The sequence below is a fragment of the Misgurnus anguillicaudatus genome, chromosome 1 (assembly GCF_027580225.2).
Source record: "Misgurnus anguillicaudatus chromosome 1, ASM2758022v2, whole genome shotgun sequence".
NCBI classification, from domain to species: Eukaryota; Metazoa; Chordata; class Actinopteri; order Cypriniformes; family Cobitidae; genus Misgurnus; species Misgurnus anguillicaudatus.
Window position 1 is genome coordinate 7,608,987 of NC_073337.2, and position 22,460 is coordinate 7,631,446.

Consider the following 22,460-nt stretch of genomic DNA (forward strand, 5'->3'; position numbering starts at 1 on the left):
ACTGTTGAAACTCCAATTTTAAACTGTTATGGGTTGGGTTCCATTAAAGTCCATTAAAATGAGAAAAATCCTGGAATGTTTTCCTTAGAGAACATAATTTCTTCTCGAGTGAGCGAGGAGGGACGTCGGCATTTTGGATGACATGATGGTGAGTAGATTATCTGGATTTTTTAAGAAAATGGACTAATCCTTAGAAAAATTATGTAAAAAAAGGTAAAATACAGTAAAATATCGTGCACATTAAATGACAAAAATTTTCCGTAATTCGATTTTTTTTCTGTAATTTTATATCGTTGTTTTATGTTGAGTTCAAAACTAGTATTAGTTTATTTTTATTTAATCTATCCTAAAAAGTAATGTTCCAGAATCATATTTTTAATAAACAGTGTAAACCTGTTTAAAATTTTGTTGAAAAGCTTATATTGGGCTGGCAGGTTTTATTGTTTGTGATAACACAAAGAGTGTTTAATGAACTGCCTTTATTCGTGCATTGCATCAGCCAAGCATTTATATTTCTTTATACGCATTACGTTTGACAAATTGATTGGTTTGGTAACAAAAACATAATTTAATTCATTAAATGTCTTCGATTTACATTACAAAACTAAAAAGGCCATTTATACAACAATTGAATGTGTTCACAAAGATTTCAATAGCAAACAAAGACATGTGGTTTTAGTTTAATTCAATCTGGAACAGAAGACCTTTCATCTCTTTAATCCATATAAAGCTCCAACCATGAGAGAAGATGGTAGCTCCCCATGACAATGAATTGTGCCAAAAACCTCGGCTAGAGGTCAATGGCAATGAGCCAAGCTAACAAGACCTGAGATCCATAAACCAGCAGGTCCTGACGTGTGAAGAAAGCTCAGGGCTTCATCCTCAACCGCAAGGTTAAGATAAAAAAAAAACTAAACCTAACCAGCCAAATTCCTCATTAACCTGGATGTGTAAAAGAACTGACTTCTGCATGTTTTATGGTACATACTGCAGTAAAAACTCTCACTGCATATGTTTGAACATCCAGCACTGACCCAGAAATAAAGATCTGCTCATTTCTCCAATCCAGGAGGACACGAATGCTTAATCTTTCAAATTCGATTGCCAATTTAAATCACCTCTGTGTGAATCTCATTTAGAAACACAGTTTCTCCAACGAATCTATCCTTCAAATGAAATGCTGTTTTAATCTCACTAATGAATCATATTGCATCTTAAACTAATTCGAGAGCGAAATGCTTTGCCGTTCTGCGTGTATGCATTTAATTTAAAGTCTGCGTCAAAGTAGTCTTAAAATCCTTCGACACGTTCACAGACTTGTGGAGGATTCATTGGATGCAATCCTGCTTGAGCTCTTATAAATAAACATGGAAAGATCGTCTCCCTCCTCCACAGAACTCAGCCACATGCCAGCACCCACACAACTCACTGCAGAGACATTCAGTCATTTCTTTCACTTCAATAATGAATATGCTTTTGTATTTTACATCTTCTCACAGTGAAACTGGACACTTGTTTAACACAGGGTTTGAATCTGACATTTAAGTTTATGAATGAACCCTGATCAATGGTGGAGATTTTTTATGACTGAAAGACTAAAAACGGTCACTTGGATCGTCCTGTTTAGGTACAGTTATGTATATATTTGGTACCAACATGTACTTTTGAGGTAAAACTAATATGGACTTACTGGGTACAAAGTTATACTTTTTTAAAGGGCACCACCTCAGTGACAGGATTTGCATCTTTTTATCTGTAAGTGTAATATGTTTTTTCTCCTTATTTCCAGTTGATTTCACCTAAATATGAAAATTCAATTATAATTTACTCATCATGTCATCTTTTTTTTCTTCAGCTGAATTAAATTTGAGTTATGATAAATAATGTCTCTTCCTTGCTTTATATACGGTTCAACGTTTTAAAGCTTTAACAAGTACATCCATCATAAAAGTAAATATTACTCCAGTCTTCTGAAGCGAAACGAATGTTTGTTAGAAAAACATTAAAAATGTGAAATCTCTTACAAATCTCTTGTGACATGCAAAAACCAATGCAGTTTCACATTTTTTACACACCACCATATTTAAATCTAGAGCTTTTATATTCTGTTTTTATTACAAATGACATATGTGCCTAACTATATCTAAAATGTTCAAATATAAGTCGTTTTTAATCACAAACCTATTTTTTTGCTTCAGAAGACAATTATTAAGGCACTGGAGTCAGGATGGATGCACTTTTTGGAGCTTTGAAATGTTGAACCGATGGCATTATAAACCAAGAGCCAGGATATAATTTAATATTAGCTCAATATTAACATTTCAGCAGACTTATGTATTAAAGGGGACATTTAACAAGACTTTTTAAGATGTCAAAAAACATCTTTGGTGTCCCCAGAGTACATATGTGAAGTTTTAGCTCAAAATATTATATAGATAATTTATTATAGCAATTCAAAATTGTCACTTTGTAGGTGTGTGCAAAAATGTGCCGTTTTGGTTGTGACCTTCAAAGAGTCGCATAGATCCAAAATTAAAAATGACCTGTATTGCAGTGTGTCATGTAGCTGTCCATCAATGTAAACAATGTGCAAGTGCACGATTAATAAAGTTATTGACTTCTAAAGTAGGGAGTGGACTGAATTTGCTGAAACGAGTCGTCATATGGATTGGATCTCCTGCCTGACTTTATCCAAGTAATACAACACTTTGCATAATAATCTCCGCCTATTGCTTTGCCCGCAGGAGAAACGAAAACTATGACCTGCCCACAGCTAGTTAGTGTGTAAACATCATATCACGCTGTGTTTTCAGTTTGTGTTGTTTTTACTACCAAAGGATGAAGATATTTGAATAATCAGTGGTTAAAATTACTTTTTCAAGGAGGGATTTACTAGACGTTTGGCAATGAAAGATGGTTCAGTACCTACTTTATTTGGAATAACATGCGTCTCCTAACCACAACCTGTAATTATGATTATAGCTACATACTTGCTTAATTAAATGAGTGTAAAAATTGTAATGTCTGTCGTCGTTTTTATAACTTGGATTAATGATGAATGATGTGTATTGATGTTATTTTTTAAACTGCCAGAGAGTCACGTTAGCAAAGGGCTAACCCATGTGCACTAACTTAGTGTTTACCTTCTTGCTATGGTTCGGTTAGCTTACATACTTGCTTAAAGGGATAGTTCATCCAAAAATGAAAATTCTGTCATCAGTTACTCTCTCTCATGTTGTTACAAACCTATACAAATTTCTTTGCTCTGATGAATAGAAAGGAAGATATTTTGAGAAATGTTTGTAACTAAACCGTTCGTGGACCCCATTTACTAACATAGTATTCTTTTTTCCTACTATGGAAGTGAATGGGGTCCCCCAATGGTTTGGTAGCAAACATTTCTTAAAATATCTTCCTTCGTGTTATAAGAACGAAGAAATTTATGGAATTGTGACAACATGGGGGTGAGTAAATTGTGACAGAGTTTTCATTTTTGGGTGAACTATCCCTTTAAATAAGTGTAAAATGTTAGTTTCTGTCGTCGTTTTTACTGCTTGGATTAATGATGAATGATCCCTGCTTAAAAAAACAATAGAACCATTACAGAAAATTCTAATGGTTTCCATTAAAATACAAATAGGAACCATTAGCTTTTACCATTAAAACCACTACACTGTAGTGTGTTTTGGGCCATATTCCATTAGAACCAATACATAGAACCAAAAGAACCAATACATACCATTAGAGACCAACAAAAACCAATACACTAGAGTGTGTTTTGGGCCATATTCCATTAGAACCAATAAAATTCCCAATAAAACCATTATAATTTTCTGTAATGGTTTTATTGTTTTTTCAGCAGAGATGTCATTGTTTAAACTCTTAATTTACTGTCAAAGAGTCACTTTAGCAAGCGGCTAACGCATGCTGCACTTAAGGTTTTGCTATGACCCGGTTAGCTTACATAAATGCTTAAATAAGTGTAAAATGTTAGTTTCTATCGTCGTTTTTATTGCTTGGATTAATGATGAATGATGTCGTTGTTTAAACTCTTAATTTACTGTCAGAGAGTCACGTTAGCAAGCGGCTAACGCATGCTGCACTTTAGGTTTTGCTATGACCGCGTTGGCTTACATAAATGCTTAAATCAGTGTAAAATGTTAGTTTCTATCGTCGTTTTTATTGCTTGGATTAATGATGAATGATGTCGTTGTTTAAACTCTTAATTTACTGTCAAAGAGTCACTTTAGCAAGCGGCTAACGCATGCTGCACTTAAGGTTTTGCTATGACCCGGTTAGCTTACATAAATGCTTAAATGAGTGTAAAATGTTAGTTTCGATCGTCGTTTTTATTGCTTGGATTAATGATGAATGTTGTGTATTGTTGTTAGCACTAGGTCAATACATGTTGCACTACTGTTGGTCTGTGCCACTGATTTGTGGTCTGTGCGGAGACTGTGTCAGTTGACCAATCAGATCAGAGTAGGCTACTGAAAGGTGGGGTTTAGGCAGACTGAGTTGTTGAATGGCTTCACACGAATCGTTTGGGGATCTCTGAGAAATGGGGTAATTTTTCATTTATATTTTGAGAAAATTACAGTGTTTTTTTGACCTTGCATGCATTTAAACCTGTTGTCCGGGACTTATAAACAGTGATAGGACGCTTAAAATTGTCATCTTACTGGCTTTTTAACATGCAAATGAGCTGATCTCTGTACTAAATGGCAGTGGCGTGGTTGGAAAGTGCAGATTAAGGGCCGGTACTATCCTCTTCTGACATCACAAGGGGAGCAAAATTTCAATGACCTATTTTTTCACATGCTTGTGGAGAATGGTTTACCAAAACTAAGTTACTGGGTTGATCTTATTCACATTTTCTAGGTTGATAAAAGCACTGGGAACCCAATTATAGCACTTAAACATGAAAAAGTGAAATTTTCATGGTATGTCCCCTTTAAACGGGGTACACCCCAAAAATGACACACTTCGACTATATTTTAAATATAAAAGTCAGCAAATACCTGCAGGAAAAATGACTGGCATAAACACGACACAAGAAAATACTTTATGTCTGCAGTAAAGAGAGGTCTACTGTTTGTGATTCTGTATGAGACACTGAGATCTCTGTCTTGACAGTGATGGGAGGAGAATAGCTCTGTTTCAGCCCGAGTAAGTATCTGTGCACTCATCCCGGTCAAACCTTCACGCTAAATGAACCGAAAACACTTCGATGAGGACTCACCGGCGCAGACAGCCTCACCAACTTAACAAGGACTGCGGGCGAGCCAGCTATTCCTGGATGTTTCTCAAAACTAACCTCATTAAAATAGACAAAACACACCTGTTCCCTTTCGAATCGGGTTGGAACGAAGCCACAAGGAGCAGCTCTGGTGAAATACGACATAGTCTCAGCAGCTGCAAAGCCTTTTTAATAACTGCTGCTTGTATTATTGCATGAATGGGTTCCCAATTAATAGGCTTGTACAATAGCCACTGGCTGATCCGAACGCTGCACTGGAGGAGTCCAACCGAACCACATGGACATCATGCTGCTCCTGAACAATTGCTACTGAAACACTGCAGATCCATCCAAAGCACAGAGCAGCCGTAACAATATGGCACCAATTCATCCCACCAGAAGACATGACGACAAAAAGAGTGACACTGAACAAAGCCGATGTCATGTGTGTGTTTGAATCTAACAAAGCCTGTCGAAAAAACAACATATTTTACCATAAACTCAAAATACAAAACGTACATGATTTTAATCACAAATAAATGCTTTAATGGATCAGTTTGTTTAATGGCTCACATAAATAGTTTACTGTAAGACAGTAAAACTGCTGTAATAAAAATCTAATAGGATTTTAATAACTATATCTCTAAAATTAATAAACTGCAGACGCACTGGTGAACAGTTTTTTAGAAATGTGCTCAATTGACAATAAAATAAGGCACAATGTCATCACTTATCCTAAAATAATGCACTGCACATTCTCTTTATGCAGTGAAAATATATTTACACTGGTGAACCGTGACCTGTATCTGTTTTCATGAGATGCAAATCTGCCAAAAATCTCAGGTATGATGGAGATGAAACAGCGGTAGGTGACAATATTTCAAAAACTGATTACGCTACAACAAATCAAAGCGTGATGTTTCCTGCCAAACATTTTCATAGAGATTGTTCAGAGAGAAACATTCCCATCTGTCGCTACAGTACCCCCCAACAAAGTGTCCCAAAAATAGCAGATCGCTCAGTTTCTGACACCTCAAATACACCAGATGCATTTGAAATATAAAAGACCACCGCTACCAGCTTTTGTAAGAGAGAAAGAGAGTCGTGCTTATCCAGTCCAGTTCAATGTGCAGACTGACAGCTAATGTCTTCATGTGGATAAACAGCTTCTAAGACACATACAGATCTGTATGAATAATGCAAAGAAAAAATTGGAGATCTTTGTTGGAGACTTCAGTAAGGCTAGACATCCGTATACTCTTAAAAATAAAGGTTATTCACATCTTTTTTGGTTTATCAAGAACCACAAGTTCTAAAAAAAAAATTATTTACCCCTTTGTTATCTAATTCACTACAAGGAAACGTTTGTGTAACATACTGTTCAAACAAAAGTGGTTCATTAGTATCGATCACCTAAGGTGACATTGGAGTAAAAAAATCTAAAGTTTAGTTTCGCATGCTCACGTGAAACTATCCTGTGCGCACGTGAAACGTTCGCTTTCACGTGCGCACGGGATAGTTTCACGTGCGCATGCAATAGTTTCAGGTGCGCACGTGATAGTTTCAGGTGCGCACGCGATAGTTTCAAATGCACACGTGGTAGTTTCACGTGCGCACATGAAACTTTCGCGTGAGCACACGAAACTAAACGCGGTAGTTTCATATGCACACGTGAAACTATCACGTGCGCACGTGAAACTATCACATGCACCCGCAATAGTTTCAGGTGCGCACGTGATAGAAACTTTTGATTTTTTTACTCCCGTAAATAGTTTCGTAATAGTTTCACGTAAGCATGCGATACTAAACTTTATTTAATTTTTGCTCCATGTCCCCTTAGGGGCTCCGTACATTTGTAACATTGTGAAGTGTACTCTGAATTATTATTAGGGATGGGACGATTACCGGTTTCACGATTAACCATGATAAAATGTCCTGACGGTTAGTATTATTATTTAAAATTTTGTTATCATTACAACCATGTTTGATTACCGTGATTTTGAAAACTCGCGGTAAATCCTGTCCAGCCAGAATCAGTTTGACGCAAGTGCGCACATGCAACATAGTTTTTTGCACAAGATGGCATTTAAGGGATAATGTATTGTGTTCATTCATGGTAAACTTTTTTTCCCACAGAAATAATTTCGGGGACATGAAATATTAAAGGTGCAGTGTGTAATTTTTAGAAGGATCTCTTGTATACTATATTATCAGGAGTGTATAAAGACCTTTCATAATGCACCGTTATGTTTTTATTACCTTAGAATGAGATGTTTTTATCTACATACACAGAGGGTCCCCTTACGTGGAAGTCGCCATTTTGTGCCGCCATGTTTCTACAGAAGCCCTTAATGGACAAACTTTTTTTACTAAGTTGTCTCTGTCAATTACATGCTTTTCCAGTGGCGGGTACCATAGCTTCTTTATGTGTTTCAAAACAAGGGGTGAGCAGTGGACTGAGCCATTGGTTGCAATTCGCAACCTGACCACTGGATGCCGCTAAAATTTACACACTGCACCTTTAAATTGTGATTAAAAAAAACAAAAAATGTTTTCAGTGTGTGTATCAGTTCTTTTTGAACATTTCCATCTCATTTGAACAAAACCATGATAATATTGATAACCGTGATAACTTTGGTGACTATAATCATGATATGAAATTTTCATACTGTCACATCCCTATTTTGTATCGGTTTACATTCTGTTTTAGTGAGACATTTAAATAAATACAATGAAAGCAAACACACCTCCATTTTAATATATCAGTTTGCCATTTCTCTAGCAAACATCTGTTCTGTTTATTAAAGAGACATTTGGTTGTGGTTATATAAAAACGATTAGAAAGTGTTAACTAGAACGAGCATTGTGTGGATGTTGACAGGCTTCAGACATTTACAGATGGGACGGGTGAGTTATCCACACATCTGCTCTACAGACTTCAAGAACGATTCACACGAATCAAAATGCATCGAGAGAAAGAGTCACGGCACGCAACACACAGCCATCGAGAAACATCAGAGATATGTTACTTTCAATAAATGCAGAAACACACCGTGCGACAGTAAAGGGCCGTTCAGACAGGACGTGGCGTTGAGTTGTTTAGTTGAAGGTCTCTGTGAGACAGACATCTTTGGCCGCTGCTCTGCGTCGCATTGATTTTTTAAAACAGCTTAACATTGAAACCCCTATGACTCATTTGATTTATGAATACTGGCACATCCTGTGTGAAGGCCTTTGTGAAGTCCACGAAAGCGCTGAGAGAAAGCTAAAGTGCACAAAAAAGGTCAAATCTAAAGCACTCACTACATCAGTGTGTTTATATATTTATATATATATATTTTAAGACAATTAAAAAAATGTAATTATTACATTATTTTTAGTCTACATTACTTTCTTTACAAGAGCAACATATGAACTGTGGTAAAAGTATTTACACAGGTAAGATAAAAGAGTGTGGCACTGGAATTACTGTAAACGCAAAACTCAGCAGTGAGATCCAGTCGCTGTGTAGTTGGACATTTCCCGACGTATGGTGCTGAACGGAGACAGCTCCAGTTCGGTGGTGCACTCGTGTTCGTTGTCGTCACTGCCTGCCGCCGAAGAGTGGGCCGCTATCCCGCACGCGTCGGCGCAACAACAGCAGCAGCACTCCAGGAAGGCCCGGCCAAAGGGTCTGCACAGGCAAAGCAGCAGGACGGGTGTGATGGCCGCCCGCAGGAACAGCAGCAGCTGACTTATCAGGTGCAACAGCGCCATGGTGCTCTGCGACACGCCTGCCGCCATGTACGCCGAAACCATATTGCAGACGTTCTCCGGCACCACGCACGCGCCGTACACGATCGCGAGCGCCACCACGGTGCAGTTCATTTGGCTTTCCAGTCGAATCTGCTTCTTGTTGCCTCTGGCACAGCCGCGCTCGGCGCGACGGATCCTGCGGGCGGTGGCCACCGAGCTGCCGATGGTGAAAAGCGTGGGCAGGCAGAAATAACAACCGAAGCACCACCACAGACGGGCGCCTTCGTATGTCAGGCCCAGCACGTAGAGGGTGTCGGGGAGGGATGTAGAGATTCGGATCAGGCAGCGTTCCGAAGCGGGATCCTCTAACGTGCCGTCTCCGTTTTCCGCCACCAGTTGGCGGATCAGCAGCTCGGGCAAGGCAAGAAGTAAGGCACCGATCCAAATGACGCCTAGTTTCGCGGCCGTAGAGGTGCAGTTTTCGATCATCTCGTAGTACATCTGGACATTGGTGGCGGCACGGAATCGATCGATGCAGAGCGCGCAGAGGGTAAAGGTCGTCACGCCTAAAGATGCCACCTGCAAGAACACAAACACAATTCGGATTTAGGAATGGCAACAATATCGTATAAACTGCTGTTACTGGTAAACTAAATTACTGGTTAAAGGAAGTCTGAATTATGTGAACTCTCTCCGTATGATCGCTCCATACATATTAGCCGGTTTATAGAATGTGGAACAAATGGCTCCCACATTTACAGCTCTTATCTGCTGTGTTATTGCGACAGAAGTCAACCTCCTGCAGGCCAAGCAATTATTCCCACACAGTCTACAAACAGCACTGCGACGGCTCCTAAACTCCTCAAACATGTTCAGCGTGGATACTGCCACAATGAATTGTTTGATATGAAAGACAGAGGTGATGGAGGCAAGACAAAAGATTCAACTGTAATGAGAGAAAGACAACAGGACAGATTCTTGGCCACATTCGGCGAGCTCCGTCTCAGCGGATGACACAAACACAAACGCATCTTAGAGTTTGTCTTCATTAGCATAATTACAGAGCAATCAAACACATCAGCAACAAGGAGGAGACAATTACTGAAACCACATTTGTGCTGTTGTGCGCTGCTGTTCCAGCTAAAAAACGGCCTCTACCTTTCATCTCCAAATCCAGAACAGTTTGAGCACATGCTGCTCAGAATCTATTATGAATTTAATATGCTCTGTTCCATCCATTAAGACTCTGCAATGCCACATTATATTCATAGATGTGAAGGTATTCGAGAAGTTAACAATGACAACAATTTAATGGAATCGGATCCTTACTTTAAAATTAACATTTCAATTCCTCTTATCAATTCCTGCATGCACGTTATCTGTGAAGACCTGACCTGCGACAGTCTACTCAAAGATCTTTGTATTCACATCAGTTTATTACTTTACATAGCCTGGTTTCTCAGGGTTTCCAGCAGAAAATTTGTTAGCTAAGGTGGTAGGGTTGGGCGAGTGGGCGGGACAGAGGGCGTGGCAATCAAAGGGGCGGGGCGTTTGCGTCATGATGAAAATTAAAATATTTTTATTTAAAACACTCAAATAAAACTTAATTTGGAAGAACCTATGACAGAAAATGAACACATACTAGATTATTAATGAATTAAATGTTTTAACACATACCTCTAATGGGAATAGCTGCGTGATGAAGTGAAACTAAAGGGTTAATAAACACAAACTAAAGCATATGTTGTAGAACGTCAGGCGAACGATGATAGATGGCACAAAAATGGTACTGATTATTTCCCACTATTAATTACATTATCTTAAAGGAGTATAACTACTGTAAATAATGCACATAATAAAGTGAGCAAGTTAGCGCTCAACAATTATATCTCATCAACAGGCACGTGAAACCTAGCTATCAGGTTGCTCAAACAACAAAATCACCAGCTAACTTACTTTAAAATTGCAAGAACTATAAACGAATACAATAATAGGCTTAAATAACCCCAAAACATAAGTCCACTTACAGTTCTCACGGACACACGTTTTATAAACCGGCTATCCTCCAGACATGACGGACCACGTCTTATCTCATTTAGGCCGTGTGGCGCGCGTCCCCGCTCGCGGTGTGAATCGCGTACGCGCTATTCTCCGAGATGCACTTTTGTGCAACAAATTTTTTTTTTGGACGACCTAGTTAAGGCGGTAGGGTTTCCAAGCTTAGGCGGGCCGCCAGAACTGAAATGTGCTGCGGGAAACCCTGTTTCTGTGTGTGGCTTCTGTGTTTTCTCATTTCATTAAAAAAGTTAATAGCTCATTATACTACACTAACCATAGTTTAACTATGGTAATTGTAGTAAAGCCACATAATTCACTCAGAATTTATTTATTAAACATGATTTTGTAACAAAACTATGGTGAAACAAATGGTAATCAATTAGTTACTAAACTTTTACTATAGTATAAATGGAGTATTTATCAGTGGCGACCGGTGAGGTCTTTTTTGAGGGTGCAAGATATATAGCCCATCATGTGTGTGGCTCGTCATGTCAAAATATGTGTTCGGCCCGTCATGTAAACCATGTGCATCATGCGTCTTGTCAAAATAAATGCCTGCTGCAGACGCATCTAAAGGGTTTATAATAAAAGTGATGCTCGCGTTTGCCAGATACTCACATAATCCATGCGTAATCAGACTTTACTGTTAAAGGGACACTCCACATTTTTGAAAATTTGCACATTAACCAGCCCCCCCCTCTATAGAGTTAAACATTTGATTTTTCCTGTTTTGGAATCCTTTTAGCATAGCTTATCTAATTATCTAATGCGCTCAAAAATAACCAAAGAGTTTTGATATTTTTCCCATTTAAAACTTGACTCTTCTGTAATTACATTGTGTACTAAGATCAACAGAAAATTAAAAGTTGAGATTTTCTAGGCAGATATGGTTAGGAACTATACTCTCATTCTGACTTTGCTGCCGTAACATGGCTGCAGCAGGCGCAATGATATTACGCAGCCCCCGAAAATAGTCTTGATAACTTTCAATAGCAGGGGACAATTTCAGGCGCTGTGTAATATCATTGGTTATTGGTTATTTTTGAGCATGATGCTAAATGGTTTAATCAGATTCAATGAATTATGTTGAGCTATGCTAAAAGTGGTACCGCCAGACCCTGGAGATCAGCTGAATGGATTCCAAAACGATAAAAATCAAATGTTTAACTCTAGGGTAAAATTTTTATATTTTCAAAATAAGTGGAGTGTCCCTTTAAGTTATTCTTGGAAGTATTTTGTCTCTTTTATTATAAACCCTTATTTTGACAAGACGCATGATGCACATGGTTCACATGACGCAACAAACACATATTTTGAAATGGCGAGCAACACACATGCCACTCCGAACACATATTTTGAATTCTTATCCCTCGTAAGAGAAGTCACCTGCCGCCAGATATTTTTTGCATAATAGTCAGCAATTAGTAGGCTACATCAGTGGTTTTCAAACTGAGGGCCGCGAGATGGTGCCAGGGGGGCCCCAGTTTTATGACATTTTATGAAGTACACTAATTTATCATGAATTCTGTGTAATTAAACCTATATATAATAAGGCTACTAACCAAAAGCACTACTTTTTTTTGTATAATTTAATTTTTTTATTAAAATGTTGAGTTTTAGAACAGCTTTTTGTCACAAATTTTCTTTAGGGGGGCCGCGAAAGAATGCACCGTACACAAGGGGGGCCGCACGCTGGAAACGTTTGGGAACCACTGGACATATGTTTTTGTATCTAAATAATGTAACTACATTTTTTACCACACTGGAACCTGGGAATCTAAAATTATCGGAATCGATAAGCAGAATCGGAACTGATATCAAATTCAAATGATACCCAACCTTACCTAGAAATCCTGTGAAGTCCTATATTGCTCATTCATTGCATTTTAGTTGTTTAAAATGCCCAAAATACTAAAACATGCTGCTTATTTTTAAAGGAAATTAGATTTTAAATCCCAGGTCTAAAGACTATGGGGTGGTTCCCAGACCAGGTTTAGATTAATCCAGGACTACCTTGGTTAAAACTACTATTTACGTAGTTTTCACAAAGATATCTTAAAAAATCATTACTGATGTGCATCTTGAGACAAAACAATGGCACTGATATATGTTAAGATATGGCAGTGGAAGGTGTTTTTAAATTAAGGCTGCTCAAACATACATTTTAGTCGGGGACCAGGATAAGCCCTGTCTGCAAAACCGCCCCTATATCTTTATCCCATCATTTGCATATTCTGAAATGAAACACTGTCAAATAGGTAGAATATCTTTGACCTGAATGGAAAGGATAAAAATCCTTGCTGTGTGGGATTTTTTCTGCAAAAAGTATACAAAGCCACCGAAAGAGCATTGGCAGGTTTGACTTCCTATCTTTGTTTAACAGTAAACTAAACTCCATACGCCTCACGCTCTGGACCAAACAGTCCAGACCGACCCCTCATAACCGAGCGCATCCAATCAGACACTCGCAGCCGTTTGCAGGCATTTCATAGTGAACAGGTTTCCTGGCAGCAGGTGAGGATCTCATAGGCTGTGTTACTCTTTACTAACAGCTCATTAATTCTCTGATTAAGAGTCTCTCCTTAAGGATTAAGGTGCTGGTTATTAATCTGGTTTTAACGGCTGCTTTCAGACTCCTTGACTTCAGGCCATTGTTGGTCCACCGCCAGCAGGGAGGGTAATAACTCTTACATATTGACAAATGAGGCCGAGAGCAAGCCACAGACAAAAGCCATCACAATAATACGTTTATATATAGCTGCAGAATGAAACTATACTGTAAGTATATTCATTCAGTCCCATCAGTCTCCATTAACAACACCACTCATACTGTAGTTTAATAAGCATCTTTGACAGTGAGTTATATGATATATGGAAAAACAACCGGGATGGAAAAATTCAAAATAGATTTTATATCAAATTTATCTAAGCATTGCAGATGCAAGTATATTCTGAGTGTGGTTTATCGCCTTGAGTTACATGAGCTCATCTTGATATTCTAGTCACCGTATGACTTCTGATATATTTTCTTGGCAGATGATACAACAGACAAAATTGCAAGTTTCATCACTTAGGGAAATAATAGCTCAATTCAAGCCAACATCATTTATATTTGCAGAAAATCAGGGTTAAATGCAAGGTGCAGTGTGTACTTCACCCTAGTGTTGGCCGATATGCCCCATTTTGAGATCGTCCTATCGTCAGCCTGTGAGATCGCCGATACACGATAGTATCGGGGTAGTTTACTTGTTCATTTATTTATTTATTTTTACTAATTTATGACAAGGCACTTGATTGGTGGACAAAAAGGAACACCGTCATGACCGCAACCTTTTTATATCTGATGCCATTAATCCATCCACGTCATTAAAGGTGCAGTGTGTAAATTTTAGTGGATCTAGTGGTGAGGTTGCAAATTGCAACCAACGTTTCAATCCACCGTTCACCGGAATTCATAGAGAAGCTACCGTAGCCGCCACCGGACAACACTGTCATCGTTGGAGACAAAAGTTTGCCCGTTAAGGACCTCTGTAGAAACATGGCGGCACAAAATGACGACTTCCATGTAAGGGGACCCCCAGTGTATGTAGATAAAAACGTCTCATTCTAAGGTAGGCTAATAGAAACATAACAGTTCATTATGAAAGGTCTTTATACACCACTGATAATATAGTTATGTATTTATATTGCATTTCTGTCAAGAGATCCTTATAAAAGTTACACACTGCACCTTTAAGTCCAGGCGCTCTAAAATGTCCTGCGTGCCGGGAAGTGGGAACAACAAACTCGCTGGTTTAACTTCACACCAGCCGCGTTTGAGGCGTCAAATTCGCGTCTACCGCGTCTAGTTTGCCGCTTAAACATTTTGAGTTTACTCGCTTCATTCGCGTGTGAAAGTCACGCGTGAAATTCTAGTCATCGAGAGATTCACGCGAAAATTCGGGTCATGGGAGGGGCTTCTGCTACTCCCCTCGCTTCTTGTAATCATGTCACTACTAGAGCAAACTCCTGATTGGTTAACGCTGCGCATTTTCTGCCAAAGTTCAAATTTTTCAACTTGCGTGTTTGCCGCGGCAACGCTCAATTCACGCCATGTGCGCAAACAAAATGCGCGAATGAAGCGGAATCGCGTCTACCGTGCCACGTTAAACGTCTCATTTGCGCTGCAAGACCTCCAGACACGCGTCAACGCGTCTTTACATAGACTTAACATTGAAATCACTCGCGCTTGACGCCTCTACCGCGGCTGGTCTGAACGCAGCAAAACAACCTCTCTAGCACAAGGAAATGTCAGAGCTGTGCGTATTACAAGTTCAGGTGCTAGGCGGATGCCATGCCGCGGCAATCAGGCCCGAGCAAGAGTCCAAGATGCGCGCATTGAGTCCACGTGCGTGCGAGAAGGAATCCGCGTGCATTATAAGATCTTTCGCGTAAGGTGAAGCGCACAAACCCTCTTATGTGAGGAAAAGCAAGCAATGCGCATGTTAATGTGAAATTCAGCATGTTAATGCTATTAGCGATATGTCTGACGATCGTTTATACACAATACTATCGTTTATCGGCACAATCCTACTTCAACCAAACAATAGTTTAGGGTGAGGAGTTTGATTAAAACCTCAACCCTATATCAATAGTGGTGGTTTTAATCGCAAACACCACTAAAATAAGGGGAACCTCATATTTATGCATTTGTGCGACAATTTATGATATGACAAAAAGCCTTTGACAGAGCACATTGATCCCAAAAATGTAATTCTGTGTGAACGCAAACACGTCCTGGAATTGATCCTGGGATCACTTCCGGATTGGGAACCTATTACTTTGCCATAACATTTCTAGACTGCACCCTGCATGCACAAAAGGCAGGAACAATGCCGTAAGGGGTAGTGTCGTAGTGAGGATTACTGTTCAACTCATTGACACAAGGGTTTGAAATGCAAATCAGTGGAACGATACGCATTAGGACTTATAAAATTCACCAAGTACTTGATTATTATAACATTACACATCACTTTACGTGTCTTTATGGGATCTTTACGGGATGTGGGTGAATGCACGCACACATTCCATGAAATCCTTGGCAGTGTGAATGAACCAAAATCATTTTCCGAGTGTTTTCTGTAAGGGCCAAAATGATCTCCACTAGTTTTGTGAGGGCCAGTGTTAACATTTCAAAGCCCTTTGCTATCATCTACAACACAAGGCAGAGAAACTACTGATGACATTTTCAATAATGGACAGATATGGAAATGTATTTAGTGAAGTTGTTGCTCGGTAGCAAAGCCGAGCTGTCAGATCCGCCTCCATACAGCGTCTGCTCACAGGCATGACGTGCAAAGACAAATCCCTGCAGAGAAATGAAAGTCGGCCTTCCTGCAAATCTCTGTGTGTTGTGACTGGAGTAATCTGCAAAAAGTTAAAGGCCAGTCAAAACACTGCCAGTTAAACTCCAGCCCCAACACACCAGCCTAAGATCTCCTTGACCTAACACAGTGAACAATGTCAGAAAAACAAACACAACCAGAAGACAGATTGAACTGACATCACTGAACTTGTCTGCGGAGGCTGTACAAAATATTTCTCCACCCTTGTGTGGCATCTATCAGCTGGAGAGAACATGAGTAAGATGTTGCATGTGAGAAGTGTCACGTTTCCACAAAGCAGTGGAGAAAACTTTTCCAAGAATGCATCTCACATGAACTATCATGCATCATGTTGTCCAATCTCCACTGTCTTCAGACCGGGCGGTAAGTAATGAAGCCCAAGGCGTTTTCTCCCAGTATATCATTCTCTCACAATTTGCCCCCAAGACTGACTACACTCACCAGTTAGCCTGAATTCAGCTCCTGTCGATCGGCATTCAAAACTGCATTGCAGCCGCAGGGAAGCAGAGACGCACACACATCCGTGACACATACAACCACGCATGCAAAGCGGCTTGTTTTCATTCAGCCTCGCCATTGTCAGACTGGGCCTCTTGGCTCTTTTTGCCCATCTCATGCAATCACAGCATGCTACCTGTGTGCCACCAGGAGGCCACATTTACCCAAAGCCCTCTCCAAAAACACAGGAGCACATCTAACACCCCAAACACCCCCATCACACATATTCACAAAGACAGGCTCGCTTACAGACTCTCTGGCTGACACATCAATCTCAGGAAACCTGTTAGAAACATGTCCAGGTCATATTTCACTTCAAAATCCATAGAAATAAGTAATTACATTTCGTTTAAAAGAATCAGTGTCTATTATAGGACCACTGTTTTTTAAGATGAACATTTTTATGACAGTTTTACATTTAAACACCCACTTTTAAAGTCATTATAGCACGATATAAATTAATAATATATTATTTTAGTCATATTAACATCATACATTAAATTCATGTATATATCGTGGTAAAATAGGGTATTGCCTTCAGTATATACATATTTAAAGGAACAGTATGCAGGATTGTGGCCAAAACTGGTATTGCAATCACAAAACTTGTGGCTAAAACTGGTACTGCAGTCACACAACTGGTGGCCAATACACAAAATGACAACATAAACATCATTCACATTCACGTCATTGTTTATGCGTCTCATTTATCATTTTCAATCTAGTTTGCTACATTTCTCGTAGTGAATGTTGATCTGCATGTAAATATCTCGTTTTAAAGAGCTGAACCATTACTTTTGTTGTGATGATGCGCGGGTCCTCACTACGACACGTCCATTACGGCATTGTTCACACAGAAGGTTTTCTGTGTATCTTACTAGGTCCTCTTTCCGGCAACGATCCCAGAAGATTTACGGAACGTGTTTGCGTTCACCCAGAAGCTTGTCTGGCCATTTTACAGGTATTTTCTGGGACCAAAGGTCTGTGTGAATGGGGTTTTAGATACACGGAAAACCCTCTGTGTAAACAAGAAGCCGAAACAATGCCGTAATGGGCGTGTCGTAACAAAAGTTATGGTTCAGCTCTTTAAAACGAGAGATTTACATGGAGATCAACATTCACAACGAAAAATGTCGCAAACTAGACTGAAGCAGTTATCAGGAAATGATAAATGAGATGCATAAACAATGCTGGTGTGCTGTAGTGAGGATGCGCGTGTCATGGCAACATGAAGTTATGGTTCAACACTTTAAAATTAGGGATTTACATGCAATACAACATTCACGACGAGAAATGACAGCAAACTGGACTGAAGCAGATATCAGGTAAGTTAGCTCGTCACTTACTGCGTTGAAACCGAGATCATTCAGCAGCATAAAAGAATATTGCGTCACATGCTCATTTGAGCTAAAATAAACGAAAATGCACGCGTGTCATCCCAACAAGATATATCGTTCAGCTCCTCAAAACGGGGGTTTTAAATGCATTTTAACAATCACGATGAGAAATTTCTGAAAACTGTATCAAAGCCGAGATCAGGGAGCTCGTCAAATATCCACTCTGAAGCTGAGATCATTCACCAGCATAGAACGGCGCGTCACGCGCTCCTTTATAATCTTATCATAAACAAAAATGCACGCGAGTGGTTTCTGAAGTAAGATAATAATATGCAAACTTCAGACGCTGCGTAGAAAATAGTGCAGGACTTTAAACAGGTCACATGTCTTTCCGGTACCTTGCAGATACTGGCAAATCATTTGTCAGTGTGAATGAACAAAAAAATCAAACGATCACAGAAAAATCCAGGATGCATTTTTCGTGTATTTTCCGGAATGTCTTTGTGAAAAGGGCTAAGAAGAAGCAACAACGATCGTCCTAGCAGTGCAGAGTGAACAAACTGCAATTTTGTTGTCATTGTCATCCAAATAATCACACAGTATGAGTTCTGCTGTGCCCGCTTTTAATTGCCAGGATGTAATCTGCCCTCATCACCTGCTGTACCCCAACACTACTCTGATGTCTGATAGTGGGAAATATTGCTTAAATTAGCGATTATAGGCCAATATATTCCTTGTAAAAATCTGTAATTGTTTTACAGTAGTGGGAATGTGCTCAATTTTCGAGACTGAGCCAATAAAGACACAGTCTGTGTGTTACTGAGAGCGCACCGAACAGAAAATGATCTCAGCTGAGTTTGGGTGTGGTGAAGAAATGACGGCTGTGCAGATTTCTTGGGAAACAAACAGTTATGGTTGCGCTACACAGTATATGACAAATCTGGGACAGAGATCACGGTCGTGCAGGTGTCCCAAGGGCAGGGCGGCTGCTCTTTTGCATGCATTGAACATGTGCTGTCTCCCACAGTGTTCCCACAGTGACACCGTTTCAGGAATAACTTCCTGCATTACAATAAAAAGCACACCTGCTCCATACTTAAACTCTTGTGTATGAAGAATCATAAACTAGGTCAAACCAAAATATGGTGTATGACTTTTACTTAATTTCTATTTACTTTGAAGGAAATGTGAGTGATGTTTGCTCATGCACAACTCGTCACTCATCATGCTATGGATGCTGGTGTGCTGTGGGTGGTTGTCAGGGTGTTGCTATGCAGCTGGTTAAATGCTCCAAGTGGTTTCTACATCATGGTCAAAGTCAAAAGAGCTCATTTTTAAATCTCTGATATTATGGCCACTAGATATGTCCTTATAAGTTTGTGATGCAGTACACTTTTATATTATTTATTATTAATTATGCAGTGATGTGCAGATACTCTGATGACATCCCAAACTCTGTGTATAACCCATGGAAATAGTGTTCACATTCATACATTCACAAACACACTGTATGAAATCTGTTATAAGTTTCATTACCTCTATATACGGTACCACTTTACAGGTGAACTGGCCCAGCAGCCAGGTCTTAGTCAGTTCGTGAAACACCACCAAAGGCAGGCAAAACAAAAGCAGTGCAAAGTCCCAAATGGCCAGGTTGGCGAGAAGAGCATTTGAGATGCTCCTCATGTAGTAATTATGGCACACGACACACATTATTGCTATGTTCCCGATTATTCCCACGGCAAAAATAAGGGCTGAGACAATAGTGATTGCATACGCTCCATATGTCTCGCTGGTAACGGGGTAGAAAGGATTGGGGAACAGTTCACTTTCCTCATCCTCTGCATATGGAGGAGTCATTGGCGTGGCGTCCCACGGGTCGTCTACCTGTTTGGTGTGGAATTCAGCATTTTGGGAAAGATCAAATGGAAAATCGGTGGCGGTAAGTGCCAGGGGTTTAGGTAGCGGTTCCCAAAGGGTTAAAGAGGATGCCAGGGCATTATAATAAGTTTGGGGTGGTGTCAGAGGGACGGTGCTTTTCTTCTGGCCCCTCTTAAACGTTCTCTTGTGGTGTTCCTTTGTACCCCTTTTGCGTCTGTGGTTTCTCTCGTGTCCCCACCTCATTGAATTCGGCTTGGAGTTATTGTGTCCACCTGCAGTTCCCATGGTAGCGGGCATCTTACCATGCATCTCCTCCTTTTTATGTTCCCGATAGCGTTTGTGTGGGTTTGTTCCACCCTGCCGGACCGTGTGTGTTCTGTTTGACATGAGATGACTGTATCCATACCGTTTACTTCTGCTGTCTAAAACCAGCCAGAGATGAGAGGCAAACTTACTGTTGTTCTCTGAAGTCTGTTTGATGTCAAAGGCAGGCGTACCTGTAGCTTGATGCTTTGCATGATGCTTGGCACCATGATGAAGACCCCTAAAATGAATGCTGCCAGTTTCTTTGGTGTGTGCACTGTGATTTTCTTCATGCAGCAGAACATGTGGGCATCCAGCTATGAAAAAGATCGTTTTTAAAAGCAGCACCTGCATCTTCAACGGGTCAACGTGCTGGAGGTGTTAAAAAAATCACTCTAGTATGATGCATCGCAAATAAAACACGATGCTTTCCCTGTCGCGCAGTGTCGGAGGAAAAAGTTCCCACTGGAACGATCACGAATGCATACTTGCGCAAAATTCATTCAAATGAGTTGTCGTGTTTCATCCGCTCCATGCAGCAAATGCAACAAAATCTCAGTAAAGTGGCAGTAAGGCGTTATTCCCTCCAAACGCGCTTATTTCTGCATCCGTTTCTGTGTATAAAGCGCATCGCATTCGCTTCAGCAGTAAGGGTCGGTCGCATCTCGTGGTTTGGGCGCGGCAACCTGGAGTCGTCCTGGATAATCGGAGCGCTTTTGCTGTGATCCTCAATGTGCAGGAGAGTCCGGGGGGACGCGCGGGCGCGCGGGTGGGGAGTTGCTGCGCCCTCCGCTTCGACAGCTTCTCCTAAGTGTAAGGAGCTGAAGAAAATGGACGGACTCTCCTCTGGCAGATAACCTTGTTCTGTCAAGCCGGATCCATCAGCATCACACCCCTGGACCACCGCAGCTTGAGGCGACCACGCCCCGCCGGTGCGTAATGCATTTACTCTGACGCGTAATTACGCATGTCAACAGAATCGTAATCCGAGTGTGACACGCGGTTATAGAGTATCATTATAACCTGTAGTATGTCGTATGAAGGAATATTTTATTATTGTAATGATAGTACAAAACACAACTGTACAATACTGGAAAAAAAGTGTCAGGTGTTACAGATATGCATTCATTTGGTTAGGTATGCATGTATTCCTATTTATTTTACATTTTGTCTATGGACATACATAAAAAACTGGTGTGGATAGATTTTGGCTCACAACAGTCAGATTGTACTATAAATCTGGGATTAGGCAAAATAGGATTTTCACTAATCGTCTCAAACTTTATAGCCCTCTGTATCCAAATATTTTTACTGCTATGTAATTCACAAAGTGACAAATTACTGTAACAGCAACAACATTTTTGGATTAGACTTTACATTTAACTCTCTATGTTCTGTATGTTAAACAGGTTTTCTTTGCTCATGGCACTAACACAACAGAGCGGAAAGGCAAGAGCTGACTCGCTCAAAGGTTTGTTTCCTGCTGGACAGAAACTTGGGCCTTGAACACTTGCAGAAACACAGCCAACAACCTTTAACTGCCGCCACACACAACACCAGTGATTGTGCAAAGCCTCCATAATTAGCTCAAACATGCATTCGATCCTTTGTTCGGCGGAGTCCAAAGGTTTTCCTCTAAGTCCTGCTGGTTAGCTGAGCTTGGCAGAATATAAGAGTGTAAAATAGAGATGCCAGGTGCAGAAATAAGCTACTGGAGTTGGCACAACCTTTGACGGCTTGTTACACTGATGCCAAATCTTAGCATGGGGTTCAAAACATTAAATAACAGGAAGAGCATCAAGGTCAAAGACCAAAGGGTATGACTTTGAAATATTTTAGTACGAATCTGCCAATAACAAAATCATTGTTTAATAAAAAAAATCTAATCATACATATTTAATTGGTAATATATATTTTTCTATTTAAAACAATGAAAACTTGATTTATGTTTCCAATTTGTTTTAATATTTCAATTGTCCATAAAAATGCTTTAATAACATCCTTCTGTTTCACAAAAGGTTTTTC

At 39.9% G+C, this 22,460-nt stretch overlaps 1 protein-coding gene across 1 annotated transcript; it reads right to left on the bottom strand.

Moving 5' to 3' along the window:
* Window positions 1-7,955: 7,955 nt before the first annotated feature.
* Window positions 7,956-21,326, bottom strand: gpr37b (G protein-coupled receptor 37b). The gene is made up of 2 exons (XM_055190844.2): window positions 19,788-21,326; window positions 7,956-9,553 (listed from the first exon to the last, which is right to left on the bottom strand). The coding sequence occupies exons 1-2, from the start codon at window positions 20,787-20,789 to the stop codon at window positions 8,723-8,725; spliced, it is 1,833 nt and encodes a 610-aa protein (XP_055046819.1). The 5' UTR covers window positions 20,790-21,326; the 3' UTR covers window positions 7,956-8,722.
* Between the last annotated feature and the right edge of the window lie 1,134 nt (window positions 21,327-22,460).

Bases quoted from the DNA above. Each gene is read 5' to 3' on its own strand.
- gpr37b (XM_055190844.2), bottom strand. From the start codon at position 20,789: ATGCAGGTGCTGCTTTTAAAAACGATCTTTTTCATAGCTGGATGCCCA. The intron at 9,554-19,787 runs GTAATGAAACTT...GTGTTCTTGCAG, and splicing joins AAGTGGTACCGTATATAGAG to GTGGCATCTTTAGGCGTGAC.